This window comes from Harmonia axyridis, chromosome 6 (genome assembly GCF_914767665.1).
Source record: "Harmonia axyridis chromosome 6, icHarAxyr1.1, whole genome shotgun sequence".
Lineage (NCBI taxonomy): Eukaryota > Metazoa > Arthropoda > Insecta > Coleoptera > Coccinellidae > Harmonia > Harmonia axyridis.
Genome location: NC_059506.1, coordinates 38277234 through 38293214, shown reverse-complemented (window position 1 = coordinate 38293214; position 15981 = coordinate 38277234). Strand labels below are relative to the sequence as shown.

The following is a 15981-nucleotide window of genomic DNA, read 5'->3' as shown; positions in this document are numbered from 1 at the left end:
AATGTTTCAGTGGAGTGAACGCAAAGTGAAGGTGCGCAATTCGATACAAATGTCTTGTCAACGTATAAAAACAATCAATCAAGTTCCCATCTATGATAAACTGTGACTTCGGATTATTAACATATTCGGTGGCCACCAAGGTCTCCGGATTTAAAACCGTTAGATTTTTTCAACTTTTCAACATTTTCGAATTGATAAATGTTTTTTTTTTAATGTGGTCATAACAAAAATCTATCGGTGTTGTTAATTCCAGAGAGCTTGGTGGCCACCGAATATTTTAATTGTCTGAAGTTGAAGATTACCATAGATTTTTGATGATTTTCATAGTTTCATAAGAAATTTGTATGTATATCATGTCAATATATTATTGAAAGGGAAAAAAAAAACGATTTTATTTGTAATAGAAATTTTAATGGTTTACTATTAACATTTTACAAGTTTGTGTTATAAACACAAAACTTATTACAATAAAAATAACAAATGACAACACCAATGAATTCTATTGAAAGAAGTGGCTGTAGAATGTTTTTGTTTCATGTTTATAGCACCAATATTAAAGAAGTTATAAGAGCTTTTCATTTCCATTTTTCGCCTTTTTCGAATTTATAAGGTTTCAATTTCTCCTCTGAGTAATGAACATAGATAGAGGAAGCATATGTCATTTTCAGTGCGCACATTTTGTCCCCAACATGAACTATCAATTTTGACATGAAGCGCGCGGAAATGGAAACATATCAGTGATACGATATTTCACTCAATTCGTGAGTTCATAGAGAACGCACTTCTGATGTCCCATAGTGAATCAACGTTTCATATTAACTCAAAATATATTGAAATAAATACTTAAATATATCAGAAATTCAGAAAACAAACTTCAAGCGCGCCAAACGACGTGAAACAACCGTAACACTAAAAGAGCAATAGTTGCCAAACCTTGGATTTCAGCAGGTAGATGCAGAAAATAATAAATATTCTGCTCATTATGAATTCGACAATTAGGAAAAATATCTGATTCCAAATATTCAAATTTGCATATTTAATCGGGAATCACTCGAATAAATATAATTCATTCAATATAATATACATTCATAATGATATAGTAAAATTGTGGATTCGAAAATATATCACAATCCGACAACGTAATCTAACCATGTTGGGGACATGTAAAAATTGCTTACACTCCCTCTATCTATGTTCATTACTCTATCGACACAATTTAACCTTTTTCTTCGATATTTTGTTCAATTCAAGCAAACAATAAACCCTAAACTAATCTAAGTCAATTTCCAGGTCACAACAACAACAACAACAACGAAAAAACGAACAAAGCAACATCCACGCAACGTCCGAACGTGACAAGTTCGAAACAATAGGAACAAAAAAAAATCGCCTTCGACACCGCTATCGTTATCGGCTGATAATCCGCGCGATCGTATCCGATACCTAGCACCATCATCAGTACCACTCCGCCAGCGTTCCCGACCGCTGTCCTTCCCTTTAAACCAAAAAAAAAATCGAAACCTTCGAGATCCCGATTTTCCTTGGCAACTCCTTCCCTCGCGCGCGCGAAACCGCGAGTTGTTAACCCGATCCCGGCGTTCTTCTTGGCCCAGGTCCAGGGAGAGATATTAGCACGTCGATCGTCCGTTCACGTACCCGAAAAACTCGCGCTCCGCACGCAGATCGGTCTCGGTCGGTTATATGCGAGTTTGCTTCAGCACGTTGTGCTTCTCGTCGAGCCTGAACGACGAGGAAGCGCCCAACCTGGCTACGCCGCAGCCCATAACGCGACTGATGGATTCGGACATGGGCGACCCGGTGGCCGAGCTGAAGAAGCTGCTGGCCGTCAAGGACGAGCACATCATGGTGCTGAACGCCGAGTTGGCGGCCAAGGATCGCGAGTTGGCCGAGTTGAGGAGTCAGCTGGACAAGTTTCAGAGTGTTTTTAGTGTTTGCGGTCCGGCCAGTCCGAAGATACTGAGCAAGGATGACAAGCAGAAGAGGAGGAAGCAGAGGGCCGGCATTTCGGCCGAGCCGCAGAACGAGGAGTCCGTCTGGGAGATGTCGAAGAAGACCTTCCGGACCTACGAGAAGGATGAGGCGTAAGTTGCTTTTTCTATCTTACTTTTTCGATTTTTCAGCTTGACTTGTTCTTGGAGACAAAACTCCAATTCGACAACTGATTTCATTGTCTAAACGTAATTTAAAAGTAAGGTTGAAGTTACTTCAAACTTTGCAGAATAATGAACAAACTGTGAAATAAATATGCTATATCCAATACCTTAAAGATGAATTAAAGAGTTTAAACCAATCGGGCAACAACCTGTTACACTATAATATACAACACAATATCTGTTAAACATCAGTATCGTGATGATGTGGCTTTGTAGATGACATAGAATTCACCCGGAAATTTTCTAGCATTTTAATGTTTGTAAAAGATTATTGTGAGAAAATCCTGTGCAAATCTGCTATTGAATCGAAAAATGTGTTTCTTCTTATAGAGTTTTGTAGCTTTGAAGCACAGTTATGGCTAATGATCATGCAAGTCGGAACGCAAAAGAAAATGAATAAATATTGTGCAGTTATTTCATGAAATTCAGTACGGTCTAGGATTTGCAGTGTCTGTTAATATTCTTTAAAATCAGGGTGCCATATTACTACTTCTAAGTGCATAATGATACAAAATGCGTGGAATAGAGTAATTATTTCAATCAATTTTTTGAATATTCATATCATTAGTCCCTCATATGTATGTTTATGTATATGTAAACTTTGATGATGAATATATATTATTATTATTATTATTAATTATTGCTAGAGCCTCCAGATATAAACATAACATACTGCCCATAAATCATAGTTTTTCACCACAAACGTATAGTTTCCTTGGGTCAAATCTTTTCTACTTATTATTATCAGCCAATTTTGTCACCTTATAATTGCTGGTTCTCTCAATTCCGTTCAGTGTTCAAAACTAACCAAAATTGAAAGATTACGGTGAAAATAATTTCATTCTATAGTCCAAGGCTACTGCAATTCACAACAAGGATTCCGAGGTTAGATGCGAAACAAAGCGGGCGAAAAAATTTCCCTAAGTGTTTTACAACTAAATCCTCAGTGCTATCGTTGGTGGTGAGTGAAAACTAATATTTGATTGACTATATTTGAATAAATATATTGAATTGTTCTTATATTGACGGAAAAAAAGAGACATAATATCATAAAAAATGAGTATACAAGATCCGGGGATATTTCCCCGGATAATGAGATCAGTTACCCCTAAAACAGCCATAACAATTAATAACTTGAAAGACGAGAATAAATTCTCGTTTGCAGACTTAACATTGTTGAACAATGAAATTCAAATTTTAAAAAAACAGGCCACGGAAGAAGGAGATCACGAAATGCTATCACAAATTCAATCTCTTAGTCAAAACATAATAGCAAAAAAAAGTGCGAATAAACAATCCTTTACATATGCGGTGTCCGATAAGGGACCTTATACAGTATTCATACAAAGCAAATCAAGAAATATTGGAAACCTCGATCCATTATCGTTGGGAAAGATGTTTTTCGATAACGATGATTTCAATTTTAATATAAAGAACATAGCTAGGAAGGGAAGAAATCGAATTGGTGTAGACTTTGCTAACTCACGCGAGGCAAATTTATTTGTGGAAAAAAATAATTTCGTAGATTACGATGTTTTCATACCTTCATATTTGTTAACAAGTATGGGGGTCATCTCAGATATCGGATTAAGCATCTCCGAGGAAGACATTATGAAACACGCGGATTCAACATCTGAAATCATAAAGGTACGACGCTTAAAAAGACGACAAACAATAGACGGTAAAACGACTTACGTAGACGCGAAGTCATGTGTGATTACATTCCGCGGAAAAAATTTACCAAATAACATCAAACTATTTCACAACATAATATATGTAGACCAATATATAAGCCCGGTAATTCAATGCTATAATTGTTTGCGATATGGACACACAGCAAAACAGTGTAGGGGTAAAAAAAGGTGTAGAAATTGTGGTTCACAGCACGAAGAGACAGAATGCGAAGCAAAAAAACCAATTTGTATTTACTGTAGTCAAAACCATTCTGCAGTAGATAGAATTTGTCCGGAATTCGATAGACAAAAAAGAATAAAAGAGGCGATGGCAGTTCATAAATACACTTACTTTGAAGCCAATATTATTTTGAAAAACAATAGTAGAAATTTATACGCGAATGACAAAGAATTTCCAAATCTAACAAAAAATAACAGAACTGATGAAAATATTATACGAACACCAGCTACCATTAACAATCAATCGTACGCTCAGAAAGTTAAAGAAAGACAAACACAAACCGTCAACAACACACGTAGAGTCAGCACACCCATTCAAAGAAAAAGACCACCCCCACAAATACCGGGATATAATCATGAAGAACATAAAAAATGTTTAATAGATTCACAATGTAATGATAATATCCCCTACGATTGGGAAGAACTTAAAAATAATTCTAGAAAAGAAAATTTCGATATAATCGATAACGACTCAAACAACTCACAACCAAAAAAATCAGCGCAAGTAAATTATCTTCTCCCCCATTATTTTAAAAATTCACCTAATAGTAACAATAGAAAAATTCAACTACATCAAGATTATAAAATAATACAAGCTACAGCAATCGTTCATCAGACAACAGACGAATTTAAAAATGACGAAGAAGACGATATGGAAATCAATTTAGATAATTAAAATAATAAAAAAAAAAAAAATCTAATGACAAACAAAATAAAAATTATACAATAGAATATTAGATCTATAAATTCGAATTATGAAAATATGATTAACATTGCAAAGAGCTTTAATCCAGATATAATTCTACTATCTGAAACCTTTCTTAAACCAATTCAAAAATTAACATTAAAACACTACAAAACGGTAAGGCAAGACAGAGATGACGGTTGACAAATACAGTGTATCAACGATGATGCGATTGCGTTCCAATCATTGCCTGTCTCCGGAACATTTATTTAAAATAAAAGTATACGATAGTCCTAATTGTCAGTGTGCAGAATACGGAGATATAGTACATATACTGTTTAATTGTCAGCTGAACAGGGTAAACTGTGATATATTATACTATAAATTAACACAATTGGGAATAAAATGCCCAATTAGTGTGAACGATGTCGTTTTTAGCCAGTCGATTAAGATTATAGAGCGTTTAACTAGTTTTTTAAAAGCCTCAGGGTTGAAATTGTAGTCAATCGAATGTAAGTTTATGTGTAACTAACATTATGTATGTGATGTTCTAGCCCTGTGTACGTCAAATATCCTTTCCATCCTTGGGAACAAGGGGAGAAATAGTAATATAGTGACTGGGTACATGACCTCCGGTCGAGCCCAAATTGCCCTTCCAATAAGGGTAACCTTGAAAGAAGAAGAAGAAGAAGAATTCACAACAAAACGTTTTGTACAATTTCAACTCAAATCGTTACGTTCACATGTAAACATCTGATCTGATTGTTTTCGCCTTACCACCTGGGATTTGACAGCCAACTCGACTTCTATATAAAGAGCTTAAAAAACAATATTCGCTCAATTATAGATAAGATACCGGTATTATCAGAGTGACTCGCCGTGATATGTAACCTTGAACTATTTAACCATTATTATATTTCCGAATTCTATTTTTTGTTGACCGTTCGGTTTCATGAAAGGAGCTTGAAACCGTATTCGATAAAGATTTCAACATATTATTATATTTTGAACTAATTTTGTATATCACTGAAAAATCGAGAAGTTGAAATTTTGCAGAATAGAATTGGATCTTGAATACCACGAATGGGTTCATTGATGGACAGAATCTGACTAGGGGTTCCGTAAATATGACCGTTCGAAATTTGTTTTTTCGTTAATTTCAAAACCGCATATTCGATTCGTACAAAAAATCAAGCTTAATATCGAAAAAACTGAGGGAGAGGCACAGACGTATAGACTGAAGCGTTCGTACATTTATGCGCCAATCGCACCCTTGGAGATCACATATATACCAAATATACAGTTATATTTTCCAAGGTTACTATTGACGCATATACAGGGTAAGAACTATTTACAGGGATATCGAAAACCGTTAGAAATACAGGGTGGCTTGATTTACAAAAAAAATACGTTATTCAGAGAAAAGTGTGTTGGTGTTAACAGATCCAAAATATCTCCATTGGTTCCCGAGATATCTAATAAAAACTGAAAATCGAGATTTTATTTTTTCTGTATAACTCATTTGTTTTGGAGATAACTTCACGAAATTCGGTTTGTAGCCATTATCCAATATAGAGATTCTAATGATTACTTCAGATTATTTCTGTTTTTCATTGTTTCAGAGACGTTATAGTCCAGTGATGATTTCACATAAAAACTCTTCAAATTTGAGTACCTATAGACTCGATATTTTTGTAGAGTGTGATACATTGTTGAATTCGTAATTTTGTTTCTATCACCTCATAAGGAGAACCAGTATGGCGTCCATCAGAAAAAAAATTGACTACCGCGTCTCTGAAACAAGTGCTCAAATCTTCCTGTTTTTTCTCGTTAAATCGAATAAAACAATATTTACAGCCTCCGGCTGTCAATTCAAATCCTCCATTGATCCTTCAAACCCCGAATAAAGTTCCTACACGACCTCAATCTCTCCAAATCCCAAATCCGACGTCAAGCACCGTCTCGACTTACCCAAAAAACGAAACGGAGCCCGGTTAAGCCCGGCCGACATGCAAACGATCCCAGAGAATCCGATCCCGAACTGGTCCTTCGAGCCGGATAAGACGATTACGGCGCGTTCACGATACCTACACCCGAGTCGTCCGAGTTCAATCGGAGACAAAAATCCAATTATCCGAATAAGCGAGAGGAGTTAATTGACAGGCGTTCGTTTTAACGGGTGAGTTACGGGCCGGCGCGGCCGTTTTTATTGCGTTTTTGAATTATTCATGCGTCGGAAAAGTCGCTCTTTATCGCGACCGGCGGACTTTTTGTTCGCGCGCGGGTTAGAACAATCGTGTTTACGCGCGATGATCGACGTGTCGGCGAGGCATCAAGGATTCTGAGAGGATTAAGTATGTATGGGGAACACGGCCGGTATTTTCCTAGAGATAACGGTGTTCTCCTCGTAAACAAACTGGATAAAAAAAACAATAAAAATGTTTTTTTCCCATATTTACATCTAGAGATTCACAGCTTGACTTGAAATCAACTCAAGTTCAAGTCAAGTAGTAATTTTTAAAGTCAAGTCAGGTACTAAGTACCTAACTATTATTTGACTCGGATTTGAGATAATTTCAAGTCAAGCTCAACATCAAGAAATGAGTTATACAGAAAAAAAGAAAATCTCGATTTCCAGTTTTTTCAAGATATCTCGGGAACCATTGGAGATATTTCGAATCTATTAATAACACTAACTAATCCCTAAATAACGCAACTTTTTTGTAATTTGAGCAACCCTGTATCTCTATCGGTTTTCGATATCCCTGTAGTTCTAACCCTGTATATACGAAAAGAAAAATGAACATCAACATGTAAATACAATATTCACATTAATAAAACAGACTCCTCTCCAAGTTACGTTTCATTGAAAAAATAGATAATGAAAACATCAATAAATTATTTTGAAGTTATCAATACTCGAAAATGCCATAGGTACAAAAAAAAAACCGAATTCAAAAATTCATTCGTAACATTCGGCCAGATCAGCAAACGACAAGATTCATATCGAGCCGTGTTGTGCAAACTGGATCGCTAATGTGTTGACTGTTGTGCACCTTTTCGAGCGGGCTTTGGAACCCTACCAACGGCGACTACGATCCGCGAAAGTGAAACCGTTCACAGCAGACGAGCTCATTCATGAGGACTCACGTTCAATCCAGACCATTTAATTGGACACTTCCGTTTTACGTGACTCCAATTGAAAGCGGTGCATGTTTGTACAATCGCAGCATTTGACGATGCATTTTACTATTGTTGTACGCGTTGTGTAACCGGGACTGGGACGACAACAGTTTTCCTCGACGGAATACGACCGAGACTAATGCAAATCAAAATTCTTAGGCTGGTTTCACACGGGGTATCACTTATGACGAATGGAATTCGATTCTGTCCGTCCGTCTGGAAACTACTCGAGCGGAAATATTCAACTTGAAATTGGCATAGATATTCAAATTATCAAATTTTTCATCATGTGATATGCCAATTTCGAATACAAATCTACAGGGTGATATTTTTTCTAAACAGTGTCCGTTTTTTTCTACCAGAACTTTTCTTTACCAGTGGTCCTTCAAAAAAAAAAAGTTCTGGTGCAAAAAGTGGCCACTGCCCAGGAACAATGTCACATGTATCACAAATATCAATTCACGAGTTTCACCACAAAGAACGCACTTCTTATGTGCCATAGTGAATCAACGTTTCATCTCAACTCAAAATATAATGAAACAAATACTTAAATATATCAGAAATTCAGAAAACAAACTTCAAGCGCGCCAAACGACATGAAACAACCGATGACACTAGGAGAGCAAAAGTTGCCAAACCTTGGATTTCAGCAGGTAGATACAGAAAATAATAAATATTCTGCTAATTATAAATTAGACAATTATGAAAAATATCGGATTTCAAATATTCAAATATGCATATTTAATCGGAAATCACTCAAATAAATATATTTCATTCAATATAATATACATTCACAACGATATGGTGAAGTTGTGGATTTGAAAATATATCACAATCCGACAACGTAATCTAACCATGTTGTGGACATGTAAAAATTGCGTATACTCCCACAATCTATGTTTATTACTCCATGGGCCTAACCTACTGAAAACAATTGACATAAGAAATGTCAAAAAATAATACGCAGTGTTGCCATTATACCCATTTGAAAACTAAATCATTCCCATTGGAAAAACCCGCCGACATTGTTTTCGTCGTTGACACGGTTTAAACGAGAGTCTGTCATATCTTGGTCATGCCGAACGCACACACGCTCGAAAATAATCTAAACGTCCGCGGCTATATCCAATTGAAATTTGTCCCCATAAATTCGCGGAGGCTGGTAAACAACGACATTAATAACTTTCCCGTCTGGAATTGTAGATATGGTATTCCAGTCGGACGCAACGTAGAATCGTTGTGGGTACATGATCGGAAATTTATACCCGCGTCTTTAACAGCGATTTTCAACGATGACGGGTTTGTCTCCTTTGTCGTATTTAATTTATACGCCTCGTAATAATTGCCGCTAGGTTATCTAACGAACTGTTCGCCGCGGCGGTAGGAATTCTCTGAAAGTTGGAAATATGCGGAGGTATACACAAGTGTTTGTCGCATTGTACTTTCTCCGGAATACAATTGATCAATTTATAGTTTCTAGTATTTTTATGGGGATTGATGAATCCTTCCTGGATTCTGCGTTATTTCCCATCGTTTTATGTCCCATAGTTTTTTGTTTCCTCGTAATTTTGATCGATTCGAAATACTGAATTCGATAATAGCTGGATTTTCCAACGAAAGCGTTTAGTATGTACATAACGAAGATCATAATAATTTATAAAAGTAGTATTGATAGATAGGTAGATATGAGTTTATTCATCATAATAAATTAAATACATAATAAATTGTATAAACTCTGAAAATAACTATGAGTTTTATACATATAACTGTTTACAGTTGTAAAAAAACAAATTTGATTCTAACGACAGTATTGTGAAACATTGAGTAGATATAACACAGAAGTATACGCAATTTTTACATGTCCCTAATATGGTTAGGTTAGGTTGTCGGATTGTAATTTATTTTCAAATCAACAAATTTACTATATCATTTAGGAATGTATAATATATTGGATGAAATATATTTATTTGAGTGATTTCCGATTGAATATGCAAGTTCAAATATTTGGAAGCCGATATTTTCACTAATTGTCGAATTTATAACTAGCATAATATCTATTATTTTCTGCATCTACGCGCTGAAATCCAAGGTTTGCCAACATTTGCTCTTCTAGTGTCATCGATTGTTTCACGTCGTTTGGCGCGCTTGAAGTTTGTTTTCTGAATTTCTGATATATTCAGGTATTTATCTAAATATCCTTTGAGTTAATATGAAACGTTGAATAAGAAGTGAGTTCTTTGTGGAGAAACTCGCGAATTGAGTGAAATATCGTATCACTAATATGTTTTCATTTCCGCGCGCCTCATTTCAAATTTGATAGTTCATGTTGGAGACAAAATTTACTTCGAGAAAATGACATATGCTCGCTCTATCTATATTTATTACTCTGAGTGATTTACTAACTAATTCAACAGAACTAAATATATTTTCACAATACCTTATTCGAATAAATTTTTTTCGATGCATCAAGAACACAGATCAATTACTTGAACTGTGTTCTTGAATGATACTGTGAATGATTCTGTTGAATGGTTTTTCGCCTTGATATACACAAACCGCAAATAAGAAATCTAATATATCAGCAGCGCTCCAATTTTTTCAGTACATTCCTTTAATTCCACCATTTGTATTCTATTAGCGAAAAACCCATGCTTCATTCGAATAAATTCTCACTCGATTCCAAAGAAAAAAGAACGCTAGTTCAGATTAACCTTTTTTTCGAACGTACAAAATAGCGCATTAAAAATCCACAGTCTGGTACACCTTCGGCATCTCGAATAGAGACATCAAAACAAACTCTACCTAATTGTCTTCCACTTTTATCCGTTACGCAATCCGCACAATTATCACATATCGAATTTAATTAAGGCTCATTGCACACTAGAGTGCGCTTGGACGTGGTCGTTAATCTACTTTTAAACGTTCCATAAATTCGATGGAAATTCCGCTCTTGGCGCCTTAAAAAAAAAATAAAACCACGGGGTCCGTTTGTTCCTCAGAATATAGATAAAAAGAACGGAAAGTAAACATTTGTACTCGATCCCGAATACAAGAGAGATGGCAGTTCAGTGTCGCCAATCACAATCGAGCTAGCCGATTGTGTGTGCGAGCCATAGGCGTGGAGAATCCTGATTCGATTGTTGAATGCTTTATCAGGAATCCTTTTTTCATAACTTCACAATAGCTAAATCATTAAACTGACAAAAACATTGACCCTTTTGAAACACGAAAGAATTTTAATGAATCAATCACATTGTAAACTATTTTTGAGCATGAATTGATAATTTCGAAATTAATCAACTTGTATTACGCTACTGCTATAGCATCCCGTCAGACAAAGAGTGACGAATGTTGGCATCAAAACAAATGCATCAGTTACAAGGCGATTTCCGTTCCTCTTATTAAATACAGGGTGGCCATTTGAAAACGAAACAGACGAGATTACAGACGAAATAAAGTTTTTCGATAGAAATGCTCGGATAGGTCGATTTCTGTTTCGAGGGGGACAACTTAAGATGTAGGTTACGGACGCATAGCGCTTCAACCCTTGCTGCTACAACCCTCACCCCCAAATTTTGAATAGGGAAGATGGGGTGAGTGATACCTCATTTGAAAGGTATTTTCATACTGATTTCAGCACAGTAATTGTTTTTTCATTTTATGCATTAGTTCTCGAAATATTCTCAACTAAGTATTTGAAAATGAAGTGGTGTTTTCATGGCACTTGTAGTGTTTTGTGAAAAATCGACATTTTGAGCTTCAAAACAACCATGACTGTGGCTTCCTTCCTAACTAAATAACGCATGAATATTTCGAGAACTAATGCATAAAATGAAAAAACAATTACTGTGCTGAAATCAGTATAAAAATACCTTTCAAATGAGGTATCACTCACCCCATCTTCCCTATTCAAAATTTGGGGGTGGGGGTTGTAGTAGCAAGGGTTGAAGCGCTATGCGTCCGTAACCTACATCTTAAGTTGTCCCCCTCGAAACAGAAATCGACCTGTCCTAGCATTTCTATCGAAAAACATTATTTCGTCTGTAATCTCGTCTGTTTCGTTTTCAAATGGCCACCCTGTATATAAGGTCTGTTCTCTAACAATCCCATTTTATACAGATGTGAAAGCACCCGCAGGTTATTTCCTCTCGCCAAATTGATACCTTGGAAAATTGCCCGATATGCCGAGAGGTGTTTTCTAGGATATTTGCCATTGTACGTATCCGTGAATTGTTTAAACTTCGGTTCCGAGAGGCGAATACCTACAACTTGATCTATTAATCATAATATCTTGGAAATAACCGTGAAACAACGTTCAACAGAATCGCCAGCTAGAAATAGAACGTACGAAAATAAACGATCACTTCGATAACAATCAGATTATCTCGCGTTTGTAGATACGAAAATTTAGATTATTGCCATGGTAACAGTGCATCGGGAGAATCTTGAAAGAGTGCAGCTTAAATCTCAATTTTCTAAACATCAGGAAATTTCGATTTAGGTATTAATTACCAAAATTATTCAGAAACATTGATTATAAACGTAGTTAATACAATTATATATCTCGTAAATTGGTATTCATTGAAAATGATATACTAGAAATATAACTTTTGATTTCGCAGTAATTAGTTGGAAAATTAATTCATTCCAATCAATGAAAAAAATGAAATCGTCCAAAAAAAACTCTATCAGTTCAAGAATGACAGACTGCTAATCCCAGACAAATGAACAGACAATAAATTAACTATGCTCACCGTTTTGAATACCGAATATATTATTCTCGCTCATTTTCCTCATTTACAAACATTTCCAATAAATTAAATCTTTATGGAACATCTTATTTCTTCGAAAATGAAATTTCTATCTGTCCTGGTATTTTGTCAGCCGTTCTTGATTTATTCCATGAAGGTCATCACAGGAGTCGTCGTTTTTCATATTTACGTAATTCTCGTAATTCTCACTTGAACTTAATTAACTTGAATCTGCCATATGCCCATCTTATTCCAATCAATCTGTTTCTATATATTTATACGATAAATTATCGGTATTGAATTACAATTGCATAATTATTGATCTATTTCTAACTGAACTGTGTGACGTTTCGATTTTCTACAATACTTCTATGGCCATAGAAAATATCAAGAGTTCACAAAACTGATAAATCACATAGAGCTATTTGTTGTCTAGGCCACGCCTCCAATCCCCGATATCTTTGAGTAAACGCATTTTCATCTTGTTAAAAATATGGAATAAATATGAAATAACTGCAACAGCGTCAATTTCCTGAACATCAAGAAATTTCGATTTATTCATCGCCAAAATTATTTAGAAAAATTAATTATAACTGTAGTTAATACAATTGTTCATAGCGAAACCTCGTGAATATCACTTTTGACTTTTCAGTAATTAGTTGGTATATCACTTCATTCAAATCAATGAAAAAAATGTTGAAATCGCCCAAAAAAACCTTATCAGTATTAGAAATGACAGAGACTCCTAATTACAGACAAATGAACAGACAATAAGAAATTGTGTGAAATATGCTCACCGTTCTGAATACCAAAATATTATTCTGCTTATTTTCCCCATTTCTAAACATTTCCAATGAATTAAATCTTTATGGAACATCTTATTCCTTTGAAAATGAAATTTCTATTTGTCCTGGTAATTTGTTAGCCGTTCTTGATAAATTCCATGATGTTCATTGCAGGAGTCGTTGTTTTCATATTACGTAATTCTCACTTGAACTTAATAAACTTGAATCTACCATATTCCCATCTTATTCCAATCAGTCTATATTTATACGATAAAATATCGGTCTTGAATTACAATTGCATAATTGATCTATTTCTAACTGAACTGTTTGACGTTTTGATTTTCTACAATACTTCTATGACCATAGAAACTATCATGGGTTCACAAAACCTAATTAATCACAGAGAGATCCATTTGTTGTCCAGGCCACGCCTCCGATCCCAGATATCTTCAATTAATCGCATTTCCAAAATATGTAGGTATATTTATTTGGGTGATTCCCGATTAAATATGCAAATTTGAATGCTTGAAACCCGATATTTTTCCTAATTGTCGAATTTATAATAAGCAAAATATTCATTATTTTCTGTATCTACCTGCTGAAATCCAAGGTTTGGCAACTTTTGCTCTCCTAGTGTCATCGGTTGTTTCACGTCGTTTGACGCGCTTGAAGTTTGTTTCTGAATTTCCGATATGTTTAGGTATTCAGACAATATATTCTGAGTTAATATAAAAGATTTATTCACTAAGAAGACGTCCGTTCTTTGTGGAGAAACTCGCGAATTGAGTGAAATATCGTATCACTGATATGTTTTCATTTCCTCGAGCTCCATGTCAAATTTGATAGTTTATATTGGGGACAAAATTTGCTTATTGAAAATGAAATATGCTCCCTCTATCTATGTTTATCTTATCTATATGGAAAACGCGTTACGTAGAAAGTTAGCCGGGTCAACTAACCCTAACTGCGTTCTTGAGCAGATTAGGCAATTATGGAGGTTGTGGTAGCCAGAGAAGACGAGTCTGGATGATAAATCGAGAAACAATCTATAGTTACCTACCGTTTTCTGAGAATCGTCTACGTGCGTCATGCACTCTGACTACCCAGAACTCCTGGTGGTTTTATGGTTACGATCGAGATCTTGAGAGAGCATTCCTGCTTGGCTTCGGTTGTTGGATTGCACAATATTTGTGTAATAGAGGAGATCTCTTCTTTGTTTCACTCAAGATTCAGTTGTAGAGATCTGATGAATACGAGTAGCTCAAGACTGGTTTGAAGTTGTTCGTTTTTGTTCGAAGCTACTGCTTGACAAGTAGTTGAACAATATGTGCTCAAGTATAAGAGATCTAGAGGAATACACCTAAGAAGTAAAATTCGTGAAAATTTTTGTCTGGTAGTAAGAAGCTTATGTTGCTGCCAAGGGCTGAGCTTCTGAGCGTTGAACAGGCTTGATGAGTGTTATTTAGGCTCTGCTCCAGCGACAACAATGGTTAAAAGATGCTCCAAGAAAAGGAATTTGGCTCTAATAAAGAAGTGATTGCTGAGTTTGAAGCCTATTGGAGTACATTTATCATTCTTGAAGGAGACTGTTTGACGAATTAAGTTGAATTTTTGAGATGGGTTTTTTACAATTAAGTCCTGGGACTCATTAAGTGAAGGGTTGCTTAGCTTCATTTTAAGTACCTTCTGTATCGTATGGTCCTGTTGTCTGATGATTTTTGCAGATTGTGCAAAGACGACATCAAAAACTTGGCAGCTTAGGAAGCTCACCTCTCATCAAGCTAGTTCTAAATACTTATGGAGCCTCCTATGGATGATGCCAGATTTGCCAATTTGATAAACAATCTAGTTAGAAATTATTGAGCAGGGTAAAGAACAACAGCTCAAACTTCTAACAGTTCTAAACTATTGCTTTTTAGACAATCGATATCTACATTGAATCCAATTTAATCAAATAACCTGGCTAGCTAGCTCTGAACACTGTAATACCCCGTCTACTTTAAATCTGCTACTAAAAACCTCCTATATAGATTCCCATATACTGCAGAAATTGGCTAATAAATCTCCACAGATTTTTCCGCATTCTTTTCACATCTCAACCTGCTCAACTCGACCGTTTCACATGAAAACTATATCTGTGAAAACATCCATCTAACCAGCCACGACATACCGTATCGTAGTTGACATAAATGAAATCAAATAATTGAAATTCTAATGTAATGGCTACATCGATTCCTGTTTCCTCGATTAGAATTCTTCGAGACTTATCGCTCTACGAGCTCTAACAAGGCTCACAGTTTCTCACGGTTGTCCGTTTCCAGGTTTGCCAACATCCAGCGCTATACCTCGGTCATGGCATGTTAGATTCGAGGTTAGGGTTTTATCTTGCGAAAACACTCCACTCATTAAGGCTAGGCCTTAACCAGTAAAAACATCTTGGAAATTCGACTTTATTCGTCAACAAAGCCACCTTCAAAAAAGATACATGCA

General features: G+C 35.7%; 2 protein-coding genes across 4 annotated transcripts in view; both read left to right on the top strand.

Annotated features, from left to right (window-relative positions):
- The window catches only part of LOC123681900 (cGMP-dependent protein kinase, isozyme 2 forms cD4/T1/T3A/T3B), a 132056-nt gene that overhangs the window by 24968 nt on the left and 91107 nt on the right, over positions 1–15981 (top strand). For both annotated transcript variants that reach the window (XM_045620252.1, XM_045620253.1), the window contains exon 2: positions 1291–2102. In XM_045620252.1, coding sequence (XP_045476208.1) covers positions 1702–2102 — 401 coding nt within the window. In that variant the 5' untranslated portion in view covers positions 1291–1701. The remainder of the gene's footprint in view (positions 1–1290; positions 2103–15981) is intronic.
- LOC123681901 lies at positions 3048–5466 on the top strand. 2 transcript variants are annotated; one of them, XR_006747726.1, is made up of 2 exons: positions 3048–3135; positions 5327–5466. XR_006747726.1 is itself a non-coding variant. In XM_045620255.1 (2 exons), exon 1 carries the CDS (start codon positions 3231–3233, stop codon positions 4761–4763), a length of 1533 nt encoding a protein of 510 aa, XP_045476211.1. In that variant the 5' UTR covers positions 3195–3230; the 3' UTR covers positions 4764–5130; positions 5327–5466. The 2 variants fall into 2 exon arrangements, 1 of the variants encoding a protein (XP_045476211.1); XM_045620255.1 differs by lacking the exon at positions 3048–3135 and adding an exon at positions 3195–5130.

Excerpts from the sequence above, each read along its gene's own strand:
- LOC123681901 (XM_045620255.1), top strand. The coding sequence starts at position 3,231 with ATGAGTATACAAGATCCGGGGATATTTCCCCGGATAATGAGATCAGTT.